This window comes from Balaenoptera acutorostrata, chromosome 8, assembly GCF_949987535.1.
Source record: "Balaenoptera acutorostrata chromosome 8, mBalAcu1.1, whole genome shotgun sequence".
NCBI classification, from domain to species: domain Eukaryota; kingdom Metazoa; phylum Chordata; class Mammalia; order Artiodactyla; family Balaenopteridae; genus Balaenoptera; species Balaenoptera acutorostrata.
The window spans coordinates 86140559-86158940 of NC_080071.1; the positions used below are offsets into that span (position 1 = coordinate 86140559).

The 18382-nt window shown below is 45.7% G+C and overlaps 1 protein-coding gene across 4 annotated transcripts in view; it reads left to right on the top strand.

Moving 5' to 3' along the window:
* Nucleotides 1–4968, top strand: part of CAB39 (calcium binding protein 39) — an 88329-nt gene extending 83361 nt beyond the window's left edge. For all 4 annotated transcript variants that reach the window (XM_057551201.1, XM_057551200.1, XM_007184700.3 and 1 more), the window contains 2 exons: nt 1636–1779; nt 2405–4968. In XM_057551201.1, the coding sequence (XP_057407184.1) occupies nt 1636–1779; nt 2405–2593 (333 nt within the window). In that variant the 3' untranslated portion in view covers nt 2594–4968. The remainder of the gene's footprint in view (nt 1–1635; nt 1780–2404) is intronic.
* The last annotated feature ends 13414 nt before the right edge of the window (nt 4969–18382 follow it).

Consider the following 18382-nt stretch of genomic DNA (forward strand, 5'->3'; position numbering starts at 1 on the left):
TCGGCAGTGAGAGCGTGGAGTCCTAACCACTGGACCGCCAGGGAATTCCCCCAATTCTTTATTTTATGTCCAAAGAAATTCTTTAAATTACTGGTCATCCTTCTCTAGATAATCACATTGAAATGAGTCATTTTCAGTATTTCTTTGGTTTCTGTGACAGAAAATGAATACCCAATAAGTCTATACATACTTAATACTACCTTTTGAGCCTCCATAAGAGTGTAAATACTGGGCTTCTTACTTTGAAAGTTGTATATTTTGTGATTCAGATTTGATGTGAAACCTATCTGAGCTTTTGAATTCTTCCTCTAAATTCTTTATAAATCCTAAGTAGAATAGATTTGTTTTCCTGCACATCAGGTTATTTTTGATTTACTATGATGACATGTTATTTATCTAGAGATCAGTTATCTGGAAACTTCAAGTATCTAGAACATAGCCAGGAACCCAGAAAGGAATTAATAACAGCAAGTAAACCATGGCAAAGTAGCTCTATCCATGCATTTTCCTTCCCTTAGACCTCACTCCATGTCTCTTATTAGACTCGGGTCCAACGTGCTTTGCATGTATTCATGCTTTTATTTCTCACTATACTCTCATAAGATATAGGTACCATTATCCACTCCCATTGTACAGATGATAAAACTGAGGCACAGAGAAGTTAAATAACATTCTCAAGGTTATAGAACTCACAGGGAGCAGGGAGTCAGGACTGGAACCCAGGCAGGCTGGTGCCAGGGGCCAGGCCCTCCACGGCTCTGCTTCTGCCTGTGTCCACAAGGACTGCGGCTTGGTCCCTGTCCCCAGGCAGGTTATACCACCTGCACACTAGTCCTTGACTAGAAGTTGGCACACTGACAGCATGAAGAGGTGACTGCTGGCTTCAGAAAAAGAGAAATCTAGAACAAGCAGGGACGATTTTAAAATTAAGGGCTGATACGGTATAGTCAGCTCCATAGAACTCAGGAAGCACAGACTTAGCTGAAGGCACGGACTTTTTTTTAGTTTAATTAATGTCATTTTTAGTGATGTTGAGGAGTCACTAAGAAAAGCTTAGAGTATCTTCAGGATACCTTGCTTAAGAAGGAACAGAAAAGTACTTGTTTTTATAAACCTTTCTGAATCAGATAAGATAAAATGATAAGTTTGGTGTGTTTAGGGGTAAGTATGTGGAAAACTTTGTACATGAAACCCTTTGTCCTGTAAAGTTCAGATAAATAAAATAAAAAATAGTAAAATTATTTTTAAATTAAGCTAAGGTATATAGTTATTCAGTAACTTATCGTCTGACCAGTTTCTTTGATAGTTTCTTTTTAACTGAGATAACACAAATGCATATTTAAAGAATAGGTTCTGACAGGCTCAGATTCTGGGCCAAATGTGACTTGAATGTCCTCTTCAGAGAGCAGTGTCAGACTCACCATAGGTTTAAACCCCAGAAGAAAAGGTAGGTGTTCAAGTAACAAATAGGAGGCACTCGTTAGCTTTTAGGTCATAATTCAGTTCATCAGTCTGTTGAGTGCCTACTAATATTCTGTGCTTAATAATGATGATTATTTAATGAATTGTTTTTAAAACTTTGGTTTTACTTCAAATCTTAAATGATAATGGAAGAGTAATTGTTTGTCTTCTCAGCTTCTCGGTGAGCTACTATTAGACAGACACAACTTCACAATTATGACAAAATACATCAGTAAACCTGAGAACCTCAAGTTAATGATGAACCTTCTACGAGACAAAAGCCGTAACATCCAGTTTGAGGCCTTCCACGTTTTTAAGGTAGAGTACTAAAAGCATAAACACTAGTTGTTCATCCCATTTCATTTACAAATTACTGAAGTTTTATTAGGTTCATTTTGGTAATCTCAGTGACACAGCTCAGTTCAGTCAGTTTTCATAGTTGTGTGGTACAACATTTAAACAAAAATAGACCCAGAAACAGGGTATATACCATTTGCCTTTGGGAACAAGAAAAGTTTATTTGTAGAGGGGTGTCATTTATCTTTGGCATAGAAGATTATTAATCACAAATAAAGGGTAATCCATTTCTTAATGCTTTCCACGGAGCTTTTTGTTCTTAAAATCCATTCTGACCTCCTCTGCCCAGAAATAACTCCTGCTCATTTTATTCTAAAATCAAAGTCTATATTTAATACCAACTGCTGAGTTTCAGAGCATGAGTGAATATGTCAATCCTTTTTGTGCTAAAACATGTAATTCTCCCCCTTTTTTAAATTGTAAAATAAGGTCCTCCAAAGCAACACCTCTGAATTAATAATCCTGGCTTCACCACAGGCCCCAGGGAAGCACTGGATGTGTATAGCATGTGCTCTGCTAACTGCGGCATAGATGTCTCCGTGTCTTGTTCTTTCCCTGTGGCTGATGTTGATTTTTCTCTGTGCAGGTGTTTGTAGCCAATCCTAACAAGACGCAGCCCATCCTAGACATCCTCCTCAAGAACCAGACCAAACTTATAGAGTTCCTCAGCAAGTTCCAGAATGACAGGACCGAGGATGAACAGTTTAACGATGAGAAGACCTATTTAGTTAAACAGATCAGGGATTTGAAGAGACCAGCTCAGCAAGAAGCCTAATTTCCAATAAACATCTAAAATATTAAATCCAAATTCAGCATTTGCTGTTAGCTATTCAGCATCAGGCACTGTTATCGATTCATGAGGAACATTACTGCTAATCTGCTGTTAAGTGAACGGTTTTCATTTTACCTTGTTTTTTTTAGTCCAAGTTGGAGAACGTAGCTGCTGCTTTCTTGCACACTAGAGCACACGTGGACTTTTTCTTGATCTTTGTGTCATTTCAGAATTCAAAGACTCCGTTTGCTGTAGAAGTTCTGAACATGGCTAGGTTCATGAAGGCAAATGCATAGATGATAGTGTGTGTTAGGGGAAGAGGGCACTGATACTATCAGAGCAAACCTGCTTGTTTGCATTTATCTTTGTTAAAGATCTGGGTGTGGATTCTTGGTAAGATTATATGCCTTCACTAATGGAAGATTGTGCAGAGCTTTATTTGAAATCATAGGGGAACTATATCCAAGATGTGAGCTTCTTGGGTGGATAAAGTTGACACACGAATAAATTGATACTGAAACTTAGCAGCTTCTCAAAATTGTGAAGCTTCGTAAGGTCATAAGGAAAATGTATATATGCTTTTCACAGCTTTCTAGAATTTTTTGACATTTGATTTTCTTGAGACTTGTAAACCTGGATATGTTGAAGGGTATTTGTTAATTTTACTTTTTGAAGGTATTTTAAAACAGTAGAGCTAGCAACGACACCTCGCATTTCATTTCAACAATGCTTAAAGTTTTCTTTTGTATATAATTCTTAGAATGCTCATTTCTTTTAAATGATTTAATTTGTACAGCAGAGGAATGTTATTGTATTAGTATGTAACTATTACCTAATATTGAGTTTTTGCAAAAAATGAATGCTCATATGTAATTGAAATACTTAAGATCACCTGAAAATGCTGATTTAACATTTAAGTATCACAGCATTAAAAGAAAAAGTAAACCAATCCTTTGTATTCAGTGACCCAATGGGGTGCCATCAGTAGGCTACAATACAGACCTGGAGCTCAAGTCAGCTACACTTTCCTGCATAGTATTGGCCTTATTCATTTAAAATGAGTCATGAGTTCTCCAGATCTATGAATGATACCGATTATGCTAAATTAATGCCGATTCTTTGTGTACGGCGGAGACCTCTGTAGAGCACCTTTTCTTTCTTAAAGTAATCCAGTACAATAGTTGTGAAACTGAATAATTAAAACTTTGGCTTCTCTTAGGAAAAGAAGAGTTCCTAGTCATAGGTGTCCTATGGGGAAATTTATTTTTTTTAATGTCCTGTTCCTTAATGCTGCAAATTATCAGTATTTATAAAGTAACTGATTTTGCACCACTTTTTTGTTACTGTGACCACGGCAGAACAACGTCTCCTAGAATATATCTATGTAAAGTTATTAGAATGGTATCTGTTCATCTTAGTGATATGAAGATCACAACTAACAACTTACAAATCAGAGTTTGCCAGTTCGAATTCAGCATGGCTGTAGCTGATTAAGAAATTTATATAATTCTTTGTTAGGCTCTCTTACTAATTGAATTATTTATCAGCCAGTAAAGTGAGACTCCCAATTGATGTTTCAGCAGGCTTTAAGATCTCCTTCTAGGAGCACCAGTTAGGAAAACAGCTCCAGAAAACATAGATGTACTTTATTCTATTTAATTGAAATGGCAGTCTACACTTATAATTGGTTTTCCTGAGGCTGTCTTTACCAAAATCTGTGTAAAATAATTCATGTTTTTCTATCGGAACTAGAGAAAGCAAATCCAAGCTCCTTGAAATGAAAATATCCAAGACGTTTAGGAAGGCAGACTTGGCTGCGATGCATCATTCTGTTCTCGTGGTCCAGTGCTGGGTATCTGGATTTCGTGTGCAAACATTAATTACACCAAGTGGAAGAAAGGTTTCCTTGCCAAGCTGGTTCTTAGAACTTGAAACAACAGCTTCCACTTTGGCAATGCTGTCATAGCACTAGAGCCTTTGTGTGGAAGACAGGGGTGCAGCGTGTCAAAGAAAACACTGATGTGTTACTATCGCATTGGAATCTGGGGATAGTTAAGACTTTTGGTTTTTTGTTGTTTTTAAACAAAAATGTGAAAACATTCAAAGTTGAAAAGTTGTATTTGAAGTTATGATCATTTAATATATTCATATTACCAAAACTATTATACCGGAAATGGTTTCTTTTTGTGTTATAAAGGTTTCATTTTACATAAGTCAGTTACTCAATGTGATTTTTAACCCTTAAAAAAAGGTGGAGATGTATACAGTCATTAACAATGCCATGGAAGCATTTCCTTTCTCTTGAGGAAAAGTAAATTTCTTATCAGATTATCTGGCTGGCCCTGTAATTTAAATTAAAATAAAATTTTGGAGAAACAGCCTTGTGGGTTTTTTGTTTTTATGATGTCTTATAAATTCATTTGTGTCACTGTGAACACCACCATCAGGAGACACACTAGCACAAACTTTGTCACAAACTGTACCCAGGAACAGTCAATACACAAGCCTCTTAAGTTTTTTTTCCCATTCGAGGTTTTATTTTTGTTGTCAAAAATGTGGTTTTCATTTAGGTCATAGCTCCCTGGCCCTTACTTTCACAGTTAAGTATTATTAAGCCTTATACAAGCGTTGCTTCTTAGACCGTAGCATTTGGGGAGTAGATCCTGTCTCTGATTCTGTGATTATTAATACGCTAAGATAAAAGTGAGCACTTGGCAGGACTATTTATAAATTACTTGAGTGAAATTATATTTTCTTTTTTGGGGGGGGGGGTGTGCAGTGTTGGGTCTTAGTTGCTGCCTTGAGGTGCGGGAGCTCAGCAGTGGCCCTGCGTGGGCTTAGCTGCCTAGCAGCACGTGGGAGCTCAGTTCCCCCCAGGGATTGAACCCGAGTCCCCTGCATTGGAAGGCGGATTCTCTACCATGGGACCACGGGCGAAGTCCCTTGAGTGAAACTACAATGAAAGTTGAAGGAACTATGGAAGCACGGTGTTAAACGGCACCTGCAAGGGGGTCTGTCCTCCAGGCCACCTGCTGAGACGTGGCACACAGCCCTGCCCTCGAGGTTTACTGTAACCGTTGCCAGCGGACGGGGTCTTCGTCCTCCCCGACGTGTTCTTGCCGAAAGCACTTATCTGAAATCTGAATAACAGCGTTTTGCTTGTTATCTCTTACAGGTAATTCAACCCACGTGTCCGTCGTGCTTCTCCAAAGACGACGACGGGACCAGGCGACGCTGCCCCTCCTGAGGGTGAGCGTCACACAGAAGGAGGGTCCACACCGAGGCCTGGATTCGGGCTCTCGCGCGAGTTCCGCTTCCTCCTTCAGCCCCCCCCCGCCCCGCCCCCCGTCCCCACGCCCGCAGCCGAAGTTACCCGGCCTCTCCCTTCTTCATCCGTGAGGGTCAAACAGACCGTGGTGGCGAAGGCTCACGGAGGGCGGCCGCGCTCACGCGCTTGTTCTGGAAGCCGGAGCCGCCGGAGGCCGTGAGTCCCCGCGCCCAGCGCGCCCCGCAGAGGCCCCGAGGCGGGCCACCGGCCACTCCTGTGCCCTCCCCACACCTCACGACCCTCCCGGCAGAGAGGTGAAAGCACGAAGGACGAGGTGAGACTCTCCCGCCTCAGTCTCAAGGTCCTCCCTCCCGCCGAGCGGCGACCCCACTTCCGGCGCCAGCGCGCACGTCCGGTCCCTCGCAGCCGCCGGGCACGCAGCCCCAGAGGGTTAACGCGAGCAGAGCCTTCCAGCTAGCTGCTCGCAGGCACTGCGGCCTCCCGGAGTTCACGCCTTCCGGGGCGCCGGCTGTGGCTGCGCGGGCCGCGCGGCCCCGCGCTTGCACGAGGCCCCACAGTGACCCTCGGGGGATGGCGCAGCCCGGGTCCCCGCGTGGCCGTCTGGCGGGGACCGCACACCGGGCCTCGGCTCCCGTCCCCGCTGCGGCGGGAGGGTGCAGAGCGCGTGCACGGAAGTTCGATGTCCGCGCGCTGCCCGGGGACCCTCCCTCGGTTCCCAAGCGTGGCGAGCAGCGGTGTCTGCGCAGGAGGTCGTGTGCTCCGAGATTATGAAACACGTTTCTAGGTAGCCCTTCAGGAAGACAGGCACCAATATTTGGGGGAAGGTTTCTGTTTTTCACCGTCCTCCGCAAGATGAGCTGCAGCCCGTGAGCATTCCTGTTTCTTGGCGATGACAGTTGTATCGCCTGCACACTCGCTGTTCCGTGCGAGCAGCACGCTTCCGCTCCGCTTTTCAGTAGCTGGGTCCTCTATTCGTTGGCGATTCAAGCGCGTGCGGAGGCGGCGGGCAGGGCCCAGGGAAGTTTCCTAAGAGGCGGCGGGCAACCGGCTCCCTCTGCTTCCTCCCTGGCGGGCCTCCCTGCAAACCGCCCCCCCCCGCGCCCCTCCTTGCAGCTCCCCACCTTACAGTCTCCCCCGTGTGCAGGAGGCGGCTACGGTCCCAGAGGCGCCGCTCCTAACCCGACAGCGCCCGGTCCTCCTGGGCTGAGGCCGCCCGGGACCAACTCCCTGGGGCTGAGTAGTGGGGGCCGGTGGCGACCCCCATCACACGGACACACCAAGAAGACCTGGCAGGGCCTCACCCCAGTCCCTTGGCACCCCCTTCTGCTCTCCGGAAGCTGCCTGCTGTGGCCCCGGGCACCGGAAGTACAGCAGTTACCGTCCCCAGAAGCCGCCCTCACCCAGCGCCCGGCCCCTCGGCCGGGGTGTGTGCTCCCCAGCAGCACTCGGCTCGAAGCCGCCGCGTCCGTGGTTTGCTGACACGCCTTTTATTGGATGCTTTCCCTCCCCTGGCTCACGCCCCGCTCGGTACGGGGTTTCCTGGGATTGAGACCCAAGCAAATGACTAGCACTTGAACCCTGGTCCCAGGCTCTGCTTACAGGGACACCCCACTGAGACGTGCTTGCTGTGTTCCTTCTAACCCCGGGGCATGAACTGCCACGCCTGCGGGCGGCCAGGTGAGGGGCCTGCCTCAAAAAAGGAGGCCTGGGACGGCGGAGCAGTGCCGCCCGCCCTCGGGAAGCTCCCTTCCTGTCCCGCTCGCCTCGGTATTCGGGAGAGACCGTGGCCGGCACAGCGAGGCCGCTCAGGACCATCGCCGCTGCCGCCGGAGGGGGCGGCTGGACAGGGCACAGCCACGGCCCCAAAATTGTTCTCCACGGTCGTCAAAACTGCTGGCAAAACGGAAACTCCCAATCCCCTCATGCTCTGCCCCCTTCCAAAAGAGTTTTTTCTTTTTTTAGAAAAGTATAGTATAACCCTACAAATGATTGCACAGTTGGGAATCGGGGCCAGAGTTAGGAAATATCCGGGTCTCAATTAGAATTGAGATGGGGATCAGTGGGGAAGGGACCAGGGTGGAATCAACTCTGGGCCTCCTTCCCGTTTTCCTGCACTCAACGCTTTACTTTTAAAGATCCACTAGGTGACAGTAGAGCTCTTTGTTTTCAGCAGCTGCCAAGCCTGGGGCATGGGGCATCCAGAGAGCAAATCCAACCTAACAAATGGGAAGGGACCCAGAGATCCTGTGGCAGTTGGGCGCCGGGCGGTCCCGGGCTTCCTGAGTGCCGTTTTGAGCAAACAGGAAGAGGTAGTCAAGCGAGGCTGTTAAAAAAAAAAAAGAGAATGGGGCAGATGTGAAGTGTGATAAAGATAGTAAAGTGTGAAGGGTAGGATTTACATGATGGGTATATGGTTGTTGTGTTTTTTAAGAAACGTTACTTTTTAGAAGCGTTTTAGTTTTACAGAAAAAAATTGCAAAGATAGTATAGAGAGTTCCCTTATACCCCGCACCTGGTTTCTCTATTATTAACATCTTAAATTAGTATGGGACATTTGTCACAATTAATGAACAAATACTTATGTGTTATTATCAACTAAAGTCCATACTTTATGCAGGTATCCTTCGTTTTCCCCTAATGTCTTTTTTCTCTGCCAGGATCCCATCGAGGATCCCACATGACATTTAGTCATCATGTCCCCGGAGGCTCCTCTTGGCTGTGCAGTCTCTCAGACTTTCCTTGTTTTTGATGACAGTTTTGAGGAGCACTGGTCAGGCATTTTGTAGAATCTCCCATAGGTGGGATTTGTCTGATGTTTTCCTCATGATTCGAATGAGATTATGGGTTTCGGGGAGGAAGACAAGTAAAGTGCCATCCTCATCACAGCATATCAAGGATGCACAGTATCACCAGGACCTATTCCTGTCGATGCTGACCTTGATCTCCTGGCTGAGCTAGTGTTGTCAGGTTTCTCCAGTGCAAAGCTGCTCTTTCATCTTCCCTCTTTCAATTCTGTCCTCTTAGGAAGCAGTCGCTATAAGCAGCCCACACTCAAGGGGTGGGGGTTAGGCTCCATCTCCTTAGAAGCAAGTATCTACGTATATTTCTTGGAATTTTTCTGCATGGGAGCTTTGACTCTCCTCCCCCATTATATCGTTTTCCCCTGTAAAATCCTTTCAGTTTTCTGCTTGAAACGTTTCATAATAAAACGAAACAAAATCACTGATCCAAAAACTGGCTGAGGGTGGGGTGTGGTACACACCCAGCATGTGTGGCTGAACGCAAGGGGAAAGGCCACCCCGGTTTTCAGGATGTGAGGGGACAGAGCAGCACATGCAGCATCTTCACCGCTGCACGTGTATGTCCAACAGATGTACCAGGTCCAAACCAGAACTCATGCAGGCCTCCCACCCTCCAGGCTCAGGGCTCTGGTTGCTTAAATCAACAGTCATCCTTGATTCCTTGCCTTGTCTCCCACCATCTCCTCCCATCCAGTCGACAGCAAATCCTGTTTGTTCTGCCTCCAAATGCTTTGGTCTCAAGGTTTCAAGTCAGATGTCCTTGCAACAATTATAACAAGACTTCTAAAATTATATAAGAAAGCTTTTTCCCTTCTTAGGAAACAGAAATTTAATTGTATGATGATGCAATACAGAATAAGTATCAACTTTATTTTTGTGGTAACTGGTAGGTAAATATTGGGCTGGCCAAAAAGTAAGATGTTATGGAAAACCCAAACGAACATTTTGGCCGGCCCAATATTTGCTAACCGTCTCCATCTAAATCTTCCTAAAGCACCCATGTCAACATTCTTTCAAGGTTCTTCATTAACTGCCAACGATCCTCATTAATACTGACTGAGTGATTACCAAGCATTTTATAATGGCTAACTCACTTAATCCTTATAACACTCAGATTCTTAGGCCCTCTATTATCCTGATTTTACAGAAGAGGAAACAGAGGAACAGAGAGGTTAAGCCACTCAGCCAAGGCCACACAGCAGTAGGTAGCAGAGCCAGAAGTGGACTCAGCAGGCAGCATCTCTTTTCTTCTTTCTCGGTCTTACACTCTACATTCTCTTCCAAGTGCCTGCCTTCCTCCAAAATTGGCAAGAGCAGATAATTGAGGCCCAACGAACAGTGGCAAAGTGGGTCTCAGAATCTCACCCACTCTGACCAACTGTTTACATTAAACGCCCAGGAGGAGAGGCCGTTTGTCTGGCACCCTCCTCACAAGTTCCTGGAACCATGAGGCAAGGCTAAGAGCAGCTTCTCAACCTGATATGAACATGCCACTGGGGGGGGGTGGGGCGGGGTGGGGGGCGGGGGTGCGGCCTTGATTAAAAGCTGATTTGCATCCAGTCTGTCTGGGATGGTGCCTGAGATCCTGCTTTTCTAACAAGCTCCCAGGGCGCTACGGCCCCAGGACCACACCTGGAGGAGCAAGAGAGGGCAGGTGACAGCTGCAGGTGCCCAGAAACAAGTGTCGATAACCCAGCTCCTGGAGTTGGCCGCAGAAACAGCTGCTGGCGAGGCCTGGCAGGGCAAGTGAGTAAGGAGGAGCAGCTCCAGCAAACGTCCGGGTTTGAGATGGACGGGCCTCTCCAGGATGAGCACAGGCAGGGGGCCGGGCGTGGCGGGATGCCGGGTCTCGGAGAGCTCACTGAGCCGTGGCCACCAGAGAGGCCTAGGGGGCTGGGCTGTGGTGCGGACCAGCCTCGGGGGCCAGAGGACTGAGTCAGGCCTGAACCCAGCTCCCACAGGGAGCTGTGCACGGCCACCCAGAGAAGGCGCGGGGCTGGGCTGGGCGGGAGAGTGATGCAGGGCGCCCGCAGCGTGTTGTGCATCCCTCACCATGGTATCGCGGTTTATTTTTATGCGTCTGTCCTCAGACCAGGAGGCTTCTCAGGATCAGGAATGGGGAATGGCCGGGGGGGAAGGGATATCACTCACCTTTCTGTCCTCCGCCCTCACTCAACGCTCAGCTGAGAGGTACAGCCCACTAAGGCGGCCGAAGCTGCACACTTTCAGGGGGCGCCATTCACATGCGGACGGTCTCCAGGTTGTCTACTTAATTCGACGCTTCTCCAGCAGGCGGCAGTGAAGCGCCTTTATTTCAGCGCCCGCGAAACACCGTCGGGGCCGCCTCTCGCTGACCCGATGAATGAACAAAACCCCAGTCGTCCGGTAGCTGCGGTCCCCGCCCCTGGGGCCAGGTGCTCAGACTTGCTGAAGAGGGAGGCGGCTGCCCACCCACCCTAGGAACTTGAGATCTCCTGGGTCCTGAGGCCGAGCGGCAAACTGTGCTGGAGCAACTGTGAACCAAGCCTTAACGAAGGTCCAGCCTCTGGCGGTGGGGACAGGTAGGCGTCCACCCTGCCATCAGGCCTTCCGGGAGCGCCACGTGCCTCCAGCACGTGGAGGACATTCCCGAGCTGCCACTGGCCGGGGTTTTGAGTCTGGCTGGTAGCAGCTTCACCGGCTGACACGGGGGCAGCAGTCTCTGTCCTGCTCGAGGTGCAGGCAGACGAGGCTTGAGAGGGAGCAAGGCTCCTCCGGGCTCGGCGGTCCTTCCTCATTCCGCACCAGCCCGTGTGGGTGCAGCGCAGAGCGGACGCCCAGGGCTGGGCCCAGGGAAGCACGGGAGGCGCTCGCTTCCGCCGAGGGAGTCCCGGGGGGGCTGGGACCTCTGGCAGCTCCAGCTGTTCCTCCCCAGCTCAGTGTGCAGCTCGCAGCGACTCAGCTGGAAGCAACTTGCGGGGGCGGGGTTTCCTTCGCTGAGGCTCGCCCTGTGGCATCCACCCCACGCATGTAACCCACTCCGCCCAGGAGCGCATCGGCCGGCTAAGGATGGTGAGCAGGAGGTAGATGTCCCGGAGCCGTGGTGCGTTTCTGGCTCGGCCCAGGCCTGGACACCCCACTCCGATTGCTTGTAAGTGACAAGAACACACCCTTGTTTGATCCAGCCACGCCGCTGTGGGCTTCCTGTCACATCCATCCAAACACCACCCTAAGGAAAGGGTCCCTGCGGCCCCTGTTGGAGGGGTTCAACACTCCACTGCAGGTGTGGGCAGTGGGAGGGATGGATAGCTGTTCCCAGGGACACCCACCAAGTGGCTGCTCCCTGACATCGACGGAATGTCACAGAGGCCAGTGTGACGGGAAATCCTTTATTCCTCATGCAGGATGTTGGACTTTGCCCCAGATGTCTTAATCCTTTCAGTCTGCTATAACAAAATGCTGTAGACTGGGCGGCTTACAAACACCAGACATTTATTTCTCACAGTTCTGGAGGCTGGAAGCCGAGATCAGGGTGCCAGCGTGGTCAGTTCTGGTGAGGGCCCTCTTCTGGGTTACAGATGGCCACCCTCTCCCTGTGTCCTCACACGGCAGAAAGAGGGTGAGGGAGCTCTCTGGGGCCTCTTGTATAAGGGCATTAATCCCATTGGTGAACACTCCACCCTCGTGACCTAATCACCCCCCAAAGACCCCCCCACCTCCTGATACCATCACATTGGGGGTTAGACTTTGACATATGAATTTTGGGGGACACGAGCATACAATCCATAACACCAGACCTGCACTTGTGAAGGTCAGAGGTTTAATAACTGTCTCAGTGAAAGGATGTGTCAGTTTAAATATTACTGCATTTTGAAAACGTGTAAGACAAAAAGTCAAGTTCATACAGGACTTTAAGTGAAATTTCCGTATATGCATTTCCTCTCTCCTTTGTCTCCTCATCTCTGTGTAGGGGGGAGGGTAAAACCCCCCTCTTAGACTTTCTATGAGGATGAAACAAGCCCGTGTTTATGAGGACTTAGGAGCATGCCCAGCACATAGTAGGCCCTCAATAAATACTTGCTTGGGAAAACCATCAGGTGTCACATTTTTAGCAGTGTCCTTCAGAATAATACTGCCTTACCCTGATTTCATCACACTGGCTGATGGTTAAAAGCAACTCTCAGGAACATCCCAGCACCTGCCCGGCCCAAGGCCACCGTGCTTAGTAATCATCACCATAGCTATTGGTTGTTGAGCACTGCCTGCCTGCCAGTCATGGGGCTGAGGGTGTACGTGCATCAGCTCATTTAATCCTCACAAGAGCCCTATGAGGTCAGGACTCAGATAACAGTAGAACAGAGTGGTTGAGAGCATTCATTCTACAGTTCAGTACACCCAGTGGAAACTCCAGATTTGACCTCTGCTTCCAGCCAAGGTTTACAGGTCTCAAAAGACTTTATTCCTGTGATAAGAAGAAGGAAAACAAACAAAAAAAATTGAAATTATATGTTTCTATGAAGCTAGCAAAAAGTGAACACAAGGAAGCCTTGATGAACTAAATTCCCAAGAGGACTGAGACTTTCATAGGTGAACGGGAAACTGAGGCAGCTTCCATAACCTGGTCTGGGTAAGAGCAATGCTGCCATAGATGGAGAGACTTTGCAAAGATAAGGGAAAATCAGCCAGATCTTGGAAAACAGAGTGGGTTTGTGGTACAGATTGGAGTCTGGAAGAGCACCAAACACAAGGACACTTGGCCCAGAAATTTCCTCCTCTGAATTTTGCCAAGAAAACAGCAATAGGGTAGAGGATGGTAAGTAGAAGGAAACAGCATAATCCCAGACATTCTTATGGTGATTGGATTCTGGGGCTCTGCTAGAGCTGAATCCAAAGATGCACCAAAAATATCTGTAATTGAAGCCAAATGCCTACCAGTTCAAATGATAAAAAAGTCAGTGGCCCAGGAGACTGGGGGCTGGGCTAACCACAGAGAACATGGTTGAGTTAAAACTACAGCCCAGTCAAAGCTCATCCTGTTCTAGGAGGAATCTGAAGGATCACCCCTGCACCAGATGGAAGAAAGTGCTTATAGTCAACATGAGTGTGTATACAATAATATTATTCTACACATTCAAGAAACTCAATGAATACCAAGTAAGATAAATACAAAGAGATCCATATAGTAGGACCTCAATTATATTGAAACCACAAAGAGAAAATCTTAATAACAGCAAGAGAAAAACAATTCGTCAGTAAAGGCAAACAACAATACCATAATAGCTGATTTCTCTCGTCTAAAAGGATGGAAGCCAGGGGCAGTGGAATGACATATTCAGAATGCTAAAGAAAAAATTGTCAGTCAGGAATTGTGTATCCAGTAAAACGATTCCTCAAAAATGAAGTAAAATAGAGACATTTTCAGATAAATGAAGACTGAGAGGCTTTATTGCTAGCAGACCTGCCTTACAAGAAATATAAAGTCCTCTGGGGGAAAGGAAATGAATTCAGATCTTAACTTAAATCCATGGGAAGAAGTAAAGAGAAATAGAAATGGTAAATATGTAGGTTTATGTAACAGATAAACATATTTTTCTCTTATTTCTTCCCTTAACTTCCAAAAGACATAAATTTGCATAAAGCAATAAGTATGACACTGTAGTGTTGTGTTTATAACATATATACATATGGATAGATATATAGGTAGGTAGATAGAGTGATTTGTTGTCTATGACAATAATAGCACAGAGGAGAGGGGGATGGAATTGAACTAGACTGGAGCAAATGTTCTGTGTTTTACCAGAATTGAGTTAGTATCAATCTGAAGTAAATTGTGGTTAAATGCATATTGTAATGCCTAAAGCAATCACTGTGGGGGGAAGAAACTTAAAATGTCATTTAAAAATCAACAAAAGAATTAAAAGGGTATACTAAAAATATGTATTTAACACAAAAGAAGGCAGTAATGAGGAACAGAGGGGGAAAAGGCATACAGAAAATAAATAACCAAATGCCAAATATATATCCAAACATATTAATAATTACATTAAATGTGAATGGTCTGAACATCCCAATCAAAAGGCAGATATTGTCTGACTGGGTGAAAAAGCAATATCCAGCTAGATTCTACCTACAGAAGACACACCTTAGATTCAAACACATGAATAGGTTGGAAGTAAAAGGATGGAGAAAGATAAACCATGCAGTTAACATAAGCTTACCATGTCACCCAGCAATTCCACTCCAAAGAATCTTCCCAAGAAAAGTGAAAGCATATGCCCACACAAAACCATGGACCTGAATGTTCACAGAAGTATTATTCATAATAATGAAAATCTTGAAACAATCCAAATGTCCAAAGACTAATGAACGTATAAACAAAACATGATAGACTCATACAATGAAATACTATTCGGCAGTTAAGAAGTACAGACATAAGCTACAACATGGATGAACCTGAAAAAAATTATGCGAATGGAAAGAATCCAGACAAAAGATTACATATTATCTGATTTCATTTATATGAAATGTCCCAAATTTATGAGAGAGAAAGCAGATCAGCAGTTGTTTAGGGGTGAGGATGGGAGCAAGGATGAATTACAAATGGGCATGAAGGAACATTTTAAGGTGGTTGAAATGTCCTAACACTGGATTGTGAAGATGGTTGCTCAGCTACAGATTTAATAAAAATTATTGAATTGAAAAAAAGTATACATTTAACAACCAAAAAAAAAGATATATGACAGAATATTTTGCTTCTATCCATCTGCCTTAATGTTTGGAAACACTTTACAATACAAATAAAAATTGTTTGTATTTTTTTCTATTGCCTAAATATAATCCATTGGGAAATAAAGTAGTAATTGATAATGCACTTTTTCTAGTACAAAGTCATGTTAAAATATCATTGTAATATGGACATAAAGAATAATTTCTATTTTACAAAAAAAATTTAATTAAGGTGAAATAAAGGCATTTCCAGAAAAATTACAGCTGAGAGAATTCATAGCCTGCAGACTCGCAGTACAAGAGATGCTAAAGGGAGCTCATTAGGCTGAGGTGAAATGATACCAGATGGAAATGCAGATCTAATAGAAAGGAATAAAGAGTGCCAGAAATGCAAATACACGGGTAAACATAGAAGACTATTTTCTCTCTTTCCTAATTTCTTTAAAAGGCAGTTGACTTTTTAAAGCAAAAATAATGCCATATTATGGAGTTTATAACATATATAGAAGCACAGTATGACCCAGGTGAAAGATAAGAGAGTAGTAATTATATTGTTGTAAGTTTCTTGTGTTATGCAGATGTTCCTTAATACTAATTAGACATACACTGTAAGAATACATGCTTTATTTAATCTCTGAAGCAACCACTAAAAAAAATTCAAATAAATGAAAATTAAGAAAGTACAGCTGCAAAATCAATAATAGAATACTACAACATACCTGATTCATTCAAAAGAAGACGGAAAAAGAGAAACCAGGAACAAAGATCAGATAGGATAAATAGAAAACAAACAGCAAGATAACGGACTGAAACTCAACCATATAAATACTTACATTAAATGTATTAATAGACTGATAAAATTAAAAATTAATTGTCAGACTGCATAGAAAAGCAAGACCTAACTGCGTGCTGTTTATAATAGGTGTAGTATAAATATAAAGATACAGATAACCTAAAAGGATGAAAAAGTACAATGCAAACACTAATTACAAGAAAGCTGATGTAACCGTATTAATATCAATAAAATAGACTTTGAGGCAAGAAGTATCACCAGAGATAAAGAGGGATATTTCTTAATAATTAATAGGTCCATTCATCAAGATGACATAACAATCCTAAATATGTCTGTGCCTATTAACAGAGTTTCAAAATATGTGAAATGAAAACTGACAGAACTAAGTGGGAAATAGTTAAATTCACAATCATCGTTGGATAGGCAACTCCCCCGTGGTAAGATTGCCTCCAAAGATGGCCAATACCAGTTCCTCCATCCTCCAACCATGTGCCATGCCTTCCAACATGAGATGGAGCGGTTTTCCCGTTCCTTCAACCCGGACTGTCCTTGTGACTTGCTTTGACCAACTGAATTTAGCAGAAGTGACACTATATCAATTCCAGCCCAAGTCCTTAAGAGGCATGGAAGATTCTCTTTCACACTCTTGGACTAGACTATTGAATATGAGAGACAGAGAAGCCACGTGGAGGACAGCTGTTGCATCCTAGGCAACAACAAGTACCAAGGCCTCAGACATGTGAGTGAGTCTTCCAGATGGTTGCAACTGTACAGGTGACACCAGCTAACACCTCAACAAGAAGAAATGCCCAGTGGACCCACAGAATCATGGGGAACGATGAGTTGTTTTAAGCCATGAAGATTTGGGGTGGTTTGTTATGCAGCAATCCATCATCGAAACACACCTTTCGTAGTAGTTGGTGGACCAGCAGACAAAAGCCAGTGAAGACAGCAGCTTTACCGCATGGGGACAGCATCCTCTGTATGCCCACACCCCCACCCACACACTTTGCTGCAGCTGCCCAGCCCAAAGGAGGGGTCGTGGGAAGTCCCCAAGGAGGGCCAGTGATGCTGAGAGGTGGAAACAAGAGAAGATGAGGAGCAAGATGTCCATTTGGCTGAGATTCTGGAGCTCTTACTGCAGCTGTTCTTCCAGGGCAAGAATGAAAGGCGTGTAACCTTTGGACAAGGTGTAGGGGGGATGATGGCACGGCAGCAGACGCAGCTTTGACGCAGATGCTGACTTACTCCTTCCTGAAAACTCTATGATGGTCAAAAACTAGCTCTATCAGAAAAAATGGTCCCAATCCTGCCGAGGAGGAAGTGTCCACACTCGCTGGAGCCCCGCTAGGCTAGGGATTTTTTTCATGTGTTTTTTATTGTTTAGTGGGTGGTGAGGTGATGCGAGCCACAGAAACCAAAGAAGAAATGGGTCCAAACTCATCATATTGTATACATTAAATATCTATAGCTTTTTTTTTTTTTTTTTTTTTTTTTTTTTTTTTTTTTTTATTTATGGCTGTGTTGGGTCTTCGGTTCGTGCGAGGGCTTTCTCCAGTTGCGGCAAGTGGGGGCCACTCTTCATCGCGGTGCGGGGACCGCTCTTCATCGCGGTGCGCGGGCCTTTCACCATCGCGGCCCCTCCCGTTGCGGGGCACAGGCTCCAGACGCGCAGGCTCAGTAGTTGTGGCTCACGGGCCCAGCTGCTCCGCAGCATGTGGGATCTTCCGAGACCAGGGCTCGAACCCGTGTCCCCTGCATTAGCAGGCAGATTCTCAACCACTGCGCCACCAGGGAAGCCCTCTATAGCTTTTTGTATAGCAAATATACTTCAATAAAGCTGTGAAGGAGGAAGAGGAGGAGGAGAAAGAAAAAAAGGAGAAGAAGAAATGGGTAACTACATCTGCTCTGCTCCTACTCTATATCCTGGTTTCGGAAATCTACCATCTTCCTGGGGATGATGACTTCAGGAAGAGAAAAGAAAACGCCGTTAAAAGAGTAGTTGACATCTTGGAGGCGGATGAGAGACACATGGCTCTTCAAGAACGTACAGGCCAACCGGAGCAAGGAAGGCATGATTTTCAGTTTTTCCTGCAGGAGTGAGATGTTTGATGAGGCAGAAGCCCTGAGGGACTATTACTAGGTGCTGGGTAGAGCTCGGTGGCAGGAGCTCTGGGCCACCTGAGCTCCCTTCAGCAACTGGA